The following is a 7,589-nucleotide window of genomic DNA, read 5'->3' as shown; positions in this document are numbered from 1 at the left end:
TGGGGGCACAGACACCACACGCGGGGCTGGGGGCACAGACACCACACGCGGGGCTGGGGGCACAGACACCACACGCGGGGCTGGGGGCACAGACACCACACGCGGGGCTGGGGGCACAGACACCACACGCGGGGCTGGGGGCACAGACACCACACGCGGGGCTGGGGGCACAGACACCACACGCGGGGCTGGGGGCACAGACACCACACGCGGGGCTGGGGGCACAGACACCACACGCGGGGCTGGGGGCACAGACACCACACGCGGGGCTGGGGGCACAGACACCACACGCGGGGCTGGGGGCACAGACACCACACGCGGGGAGGCACAGACACCACTGTGGGGAGGCACAGACACCACTGTGGGGAGGCACAGACACCACTGTGGGGAGGCACAGACACCACTGTGGGGAGGCACAGACACCACTGTGGGGAGGCACAGACACCACTGTGGGGAGGCACAGACACCACTGTGGGGAGGCACAGACACCACTGTGGGGAGGCACAGACACCACTGTGGGGAGGCACAGACACCACTGTGGGGAGGCACAGACACCACTGTGGGGAGGCACAGACACCACTGTGGGGAGGCACAGACACCACTGTGGGGAGGCACAGACACCACTGTGGGGAGGCACAGACACCACTGTGGGGAGGCACAGACACCACTGTGGGGGGCTGCACAGACATCACTGTGGGGGGCTGCACAGACATCACTGGGGGGGGCTGCACAGACATCACTGGGGGGGGCTGCACAGACATCACTGGGGGGAGCTGCACAGACATCACTGGGGGGGGCTGCACAGACATCACTGGGGGGAGCTGCACAGACATCACTGGGGGGGGCTGCACAGACATCACTGGGGGGAGCTGCACAGACATCACGGGGGGGCTGCACAGACATCACGGGGGGGGTGCACACAGGACTGGGGGGGTGCACACAGGACTGGGGGGGTGCACACAGGACTGGGGGGGTGCACACAGGACTGAGGGGGTGCACACAGGACTGGGGGGGTGCACACAGGACTGGGGGGGTGCACACAGGACTGGGGGGGTGCACACAGGACTGGGGGGGTGCACACAGGACTGGGGGGGGTGCACACAGGACTGGGGGGGGTGCACACAGGACTGGGGGGGGTGCACACAGGACTGGGGGGGTGCACACAGGACTGGGGGGGGTGCACACAGGACTGGGGGGGGGTGCACACAGGACTGGGGGGGGTGCACACAGGACTGGGGGGGGTGCACACAGGACTGGGGGGGGTGCACACAGGACTGGGGGGTGCACACAGGACTGGGGGAGGGGTGCACACAGGATTGGGGGGGGTGCAAACAGGACTACTGGGTGATGGGCTGCACACAGGACTGGGGGAGGGGTGCACACAGGACATTGGGGGCCACACTGCGCTGAGAGTTTCATGCAACTCTGGGGGAGAAGGTTTACAGAACTGGTGTGGGGAGGCACAAAGCATTGGGCAGGGCACATAGCAGCAGAGGGTCGGCGCTGGACTCACAGCAGCATTGCACTCACATCACCGGAGTGCAGGAGCCGGACACACTGCATCAGAACTTGAAGGAGAAGGCAGGCACTGATCTCCGGAGGGCAGGGGGCGGACACACAAGGCTAGAAACTGTGAGGCTGCTGTGGACCCGCCCACAATTTGCACTGGCCGACGGGAGAACACATTGCAGCACAAACAGCAATGTGTGGATTTAAAGGGCCGGCGGCAGCAAACCGCGGTGACAGCACCAGTCCAGCACTGCCTCCCCCGGGAATCTGCCCGGAAGCCACATAAAAGGTCATGGCGGGCCGCATGCGGCCCGCGGGCCGGAGGTTCCCCACCCCTGCTCTAGACAATAGACCTGCTGAATATATATTTAGTTATAGCTGAAACTAGCTGTTTGAACTCTGATCAAAGCATATATTTTTTTTTTTTTTTTAAAGCTTATTTTGTCATCCTATTTTTTTTTTTTTTTTCTTTTAATTTGTTTTTTTTTTTTTTAAAGCTTTTGTTATGTTTTGTGTTCATTCTTATTATTTCCACTATTCTTATAGTGGGGCCCATCTTGGAAACCTTTGTTTTAAAGAAACCCGAAACTTAAAAATAAGCACCAGATAATTTTGCCCCTAATAACTGTCAGTCTACAGGATTTTCTGCTTTCTCCTGAAAGTCTTACAGAAAATTAGGGGGTTATTGTCCTGCTGGTCTATTAACCTTTCAGTTTTGAAATTGCTGCGGGGCAGGGTTTAGTTACGTGGTCCAACCTAATGATCAGGGGCAGAGTTTATTTATGTGGTCCGACCTAATGATCTTTTCTCCTGCTGCAGACAGGGCAGAGGGGGAGGCTCCTGCTGCAGCCATTTGTTTGTATTCAGGACTGTGAGCAGAAGACGGAACATGGCTGAGCTTCTGAGACACAGGCGATTTATTTATGTTTAATTGTGATTATACAAATTCTTTTCAATCTTTTTGTTAACAGGTTTTTGCTATGTAGTCTGAGAGCAGCATGATGTAAGAGCAGAGACCTTGATTCCAGCAATGTTACTTACTGGGCTGTGTCTTGCGGTTTCAATACAATCAGCAAGAAATTATCACTAGAGGAATGTGTCTTGTGCATCCTAGTCCAATCACACCACTGATTAGCCGCTTTCTAGTGTTCACAGAAAGCTGGCAATCAATAGTGTGGGAGGGGTTATACAGGGCTCAGCAGTCTGAGTTCTGCTAGATCTGCATCAGAGGAAACTGTGTCACAACTGCTGCACCCAGTAAACTGAAATATATCGCAGGAATCGGGGTCTCTGCCCCTACATCATGCTGCTGTCAGATTAGATAGCAAAATCCTGCTGACAGGTTCCCTCTAAGGCCTCCTTCACACATCCGTGTCTCCGGTACGTATGACTTCTGTTTTCACACGTCCTGGAAACACGGACACACGTAGACCTGTTAAAATCACTGGGTTTGCGCACACGTCCGTGTTTTCCTATGGACTGTGTGTCCGTGTGCAACACTCGGCGACATGTCCGTTTTTTTTCCTCCGGCAGCATAGGTGTCACACGGATCGCACGGCCCGCACACTGATGTGCTCTGTGTGACATGTACCGGAGAAAAGCACGTGTCTGTGAAATAAAATGATTTTCTATACTCACCTGTCCCCAGCACTGCTGTCACTTGCTTTCGACCCCCGCTCATTATGCTCATTGCATATTCACTGCACCAAGGACCAGAAGCAGCTGCAGCGCCAGGGACAGCAACACCATGGACAGGTAAGTATAGAAGTTCATGCCGTCCGTGTGTTAGGCCCGTTTCACACGTCAGTGAAAAACACTGACGTTCTTCACTGACGTGTAAAACACGCACATGTCCCTCCGTGTTCCGTGATTCACGGCACACGTGGGTTGTCCATGTGCAATCCGTGATTGCATATGGACATAACTCACCTGCCTTCACTTCTGCTGTCCATGGTGCTGATCTCCTCGGTTCTCCAGCGTCCGCCCACCGCTCTCTGCAGCTACTTCCTGGACAGTTTTCCCGCTTTCATGAATATTCATGAGCCAGGCACAAGCTGCCGAGAGTGGAGGCTCCAGAGCGAATCGCAGGCAAGGTAAGTTGAAAATTTTTAATATTTAATATGTCCGCGATTTTCTTGTACGTGTTTCACTGATCACACACGGATCACACCATAGTGTGCCGCCACACATAGGGCAGCACTCCTTGGTCTACTCTGGGCTGTGCATCCCTTCTTTTTTCATATCCGTCCGTGGGTCATCAGTGATACCAGACAAAAAACTGACATATCTCCGTGCAGAATCACGGCCAAGGGTGCACACTGCACGGAGACACGTTCAGTGAAAAATCACTGATGTGTGAGCAGACCCATTGATTATAATGGGCTACGTATGTCAGTGATTCTTTTACGTATAAAAAAAAAGCACAAACGTACCAGAATCACTGACGTGTGAAAGGGGCCTAAGGCTGGTTTCACATCAGCGGTATTCTGCCGGATCCGGCACAAATGCAATACAGTTTATAGGCATCGCGGCAAGCTCCGGTCACATGCGGTCATGTGACCGGAGCTTGCCATGATGCCAGTGAACTGTACCGCATTTGTGCCGGATCCGGCAGAATACCGCTGATGTGAAACCAGCCTTATGTGGATGTTACATGAAGAGCACACTGACCACACGCTGAACACACACGCACACACATACATACGTGCCTAGACCACAGGCCGTGCAAAATGTGTGTTTTGCACAAATGTATGAAAGAGGCCTAATGGAGTTTGTGGGGTTTTTTTTGTCGTGGGTGTGAATGGTTTTAGTATCGTATACCCATATTTTGCATTTCCCGAGTGATGGCTGTCAGAACATAAAGGGTCATGCAAAATACATTTCAGCAGCAAGAAACATTGAAAAAAAACAAGCAGTCAACTTCAAACTTCGGGTTTTCTGGCAATGTCCTAATGTATTGATTTAAAGGGTCAGCAAGGCAAAACGTCGTCAAGTCCGAACTATGTGCTGCTGCGTCACGAGATGGGCAGAACTCCTTAAGGCTATGTGCGCACGTTGCGTAAATTCATGCAGTTACGCTGCGCTTTGTAGCGCAGCGTAACTGCATGCATCCTGCGTCCCCTGCACAATCTATGGAGATTGTGCAGGGGCCGTGCGCACGTGGCGTTTTAGAGCGCAGCGCTTCGGCTACTGCCGAAGCGCTGCGCAAAAAGAAGTGACATGTCACTTCTTCCGTGCGCTTTCCCGGCAGCCCCTGCTCTGTCTATGGGAGGAGCTGCAGGCAGAGCGCACGTTCTCGCCGGCACCATGCGCTTCAGAACGCAGCTTTTCAGCTGCGCTCTGAAGCGCACCTTTTACGGTGCTGGGCTAGTACGCAACGTGCGCACATACCCTAAATGTTGCGGCCTCATTCTTGTGCTCCGTTTCACAATCCGAGGATTCTTTTGTGAAGTCTGCTTCACCTAGCTCTGTGCAATTAACAATCAAGCGGTCCCATTCGGTGAGGAACACTCCGTGGCTGGGCGCTCTTCACAGAGTCATCCTCCCCGCTGCTGCCTTTGATAAGTCGGACGGCGATTCTCCGTCGTTTCTACCGTTTACCATCCATTCTCTTATCTCGCACTTTCCATAAGTTGTGCTTTGATGTACACTATTATTGAAGCGCATTTTCATTAATTTCACGTATTAATATTTTTTTTTTTTTTTGAATGCCCAATATTTATTTTTTTTTCTACTTTGTTTTCAACGCAGATGGTATTTTTCTCCTTTTTCTTTAATCTTCCTGTCTGACGGCCCATATGGCGGAGAAGCGGCGCTGTCTCTTTAAAGCTGGGCCAGCTGTTCTGTAGAATTTCCCATTAATGCTTACAGCACCGTTCCAATCTTTTTGTAGTTTTAAGGGAGGGATAGGGGGGAGTGTGTGTGTGTGTGGGGGAATAAATGTAGCATAAAGATCGCTCGAATTGATGTGCATGTAGGGAAAAAGAGGGCGCCGAGCGAGCCAAACTCATTCACGGAACACTCTGTGTCAGAGCAATCAATTAATAATTAAGCAACTAATTTTAGCTAGCCAAGGAACGACGCCGAAAGGGATGGAGAACGATTGCCCCGCGAGCACGTGTAGGCACATCGTGTCCAGGCCGGGTGCCAGGAGGCAGAGGTTTGTTTCATTTGCTTACACATATCCATAGGGGGTATGAAGGCTACAAGGAGAACGGGTCATTTGGAGCAGGATTGAGTAAGGATATAGCCTTTTTTATTTATTTTTTTTTTCTTAGGGTTTTGAGATGTTCTTCATGTCCGCGTCTTATTCTAAAGCTTTCTGCAGAGCGCACATTATAGGAGAGCACCTTTATACTTCCCCGTATTCTTCTCATCTCTACTAATGGCTAAGTCGGTGTAAGAGGTTAGACATCATTCCCCTCTTGAAAGACTCCGCTGCCGGCTTTAATCTTCCCATTTTACTGCAGTTCTTCTGGTGTTCTGATTGAAGGAATCAATATGTATTTGCGGTGCGGAGTAGCGAGTGTTCATGTGTGCCTTTTGGCAGGTCACGACGTGGACGGTTTAACCGTTTAGGGCGATCGTAGGAGCGCCGCGCTTTAGTGTGATGGCTGCGGTTACTCATCAGTGGTCCCACTTTGTTGTCTCGCTCAAGGCAAAGCTCCGGAGGAAGCGCATCTTGTCACTTGGATGTGGCTTTTATCTTATGAAAATGACATCAGACGGATGTTTCGCTACGATTGAAAAGGAGAAAATAAATAGCGGTGTATCAAACCGTCCTCATACACACAATGGTGACTGGAACGTGCATATAACATGATATCTGTGAGCAAAAGGGTGATGCCGGTTTTGCAAATTCAGCACGTCCATGGGCAGTGTCTAACAGCTCAACCCCATGCACTTGAATAGGGCTTAGCGGAAATGTCAAAAGGAGCCCATGAACAAGTGTCGCCTATCTTTATGTGGTTGGGGGAAGGGGGGGGACAAGCAGACCCCCTACCAGCGTGTAGCTTATGCCACTGATAACTTTAGGCTAGTTTCACACTTGCGTTCAGCGCAGTCCGTCACTATGGAGAATAGCGCAGTCCGTTAACGCACTGCGCTATTCTCCATAGACTTATATGGACAACGCACTGTAACGCAAGTGTCTGCGTTGCATCCGCTGGACGACGCAGCGTCGTTATTTTGACGCTGCGTCGGGCGGATGGAACGCAGCATGTAACGTTTTTCTGCGCTTGGCGGAGTGTCAAAAAAACGCAATCTGCAAGAATCCGTTAGGCGTCCGTTGTTTTTATAATGGACGCCTATGGTGGCGGATTCCGTTAGAATGCGTCATTTGACGGATTCCGTTAACGCACCTGACTTTACACAACTGCGCATGCCCAGATGTGTAAAGTCAAGGAAAAAAAACTACAACGGACTGCGTTATTTTGTATGATCTGTAGCATGCGTTGTGCCACTATATGCAACGCATCCGTTGCATCCGTCACACAACGCAATGCTACGGATCCCGTTCAACGCAAGTGTGAAACTAGCCTTACTTCAATAAATCAATTAGAATGCAATATTGCTCTTTGTAACAATAATTCTTATAAATATGTAGATTTTTTTTTTAACCCTAGAACTGCTTGCCAATGACAATTCGGTGTTTCACGTCACCTGTATCTGAGTAACAGAGTAGAGAAGGAGATTGTGAATTCAAGGATATAGTTATCCATTTTTTTTTGTGTCCCCTTGTCCACTCACACATACGGTGTTTCTCTATGAGGGGGGGGTGGGGTGGCGGCGGCGAGGGGGCTAGACTCTTTGGAAAGTCGAGTCCTGCTTACACCTCCCACACACATCTTTTGCCTTTCACGCCCACTCATAGGCTAGGCCTGTGAGTTCTGCTCCCCCAACCCAGCCTAGGTGACGAGCCCTGCTTCCTCAGCCCATACATAGGGAAAGTGTGAGTCCTGCTTCCTCAGCCCATACATAGGGAAAGCATGAGTCCCGCTTCCTCCGCTCACACATAGGGAAAGCATGAGTCCTGCTTCCTCCGCCCACACATAGGGAAAGCATGAGTCCTGCTTCCTCCG

At 51.5% G+C, this 7,589-nt stretch overlaps 1 protein-coding gene across 1 annotated transcript in view; it reads left to right on the top strand.

Moving 5' to 3' along the window:
- Window positions 1-5,794, top strand: part of COP1 (COP1 E3 ubiquitin ligase) — a 244,101-nt gene extending 238,307 nt beyond the window's left edge. The window contains exon 17 of the mRNA XM_075322136.1: window positions 5,787-5,794. Coding sequence (XP_075178251.1) covers window positions 5,787-5,794 — 8 coding nt within the window. The remainder of the gene's footprint in view (window positions 1-5,786) is intronic.
- Window positions 5,795-7,589: the final 1,795 nt, after the last annotated feature.

Source organism: Anomaloglossus baeobatrachus, chromosome 8, assembly GCF_048569485.1.
Source record: "Anomaloglossus baeobatrachus isolate aAnoBae1 chromosome 8, aAnoBae1.hap1, whole genome shotgun sequence".
In the NCBI taxonomy this organism is placed as follows: Eukaryota; Metazoa; Chordata; class Amphibia; order Anura; family Aromobatidae; genus Anomaloglossus; species Anomaloglossus baeobatrachus.
This window is presented reverse-complemented; position numbering and strand designations above follow the sequence as displayed.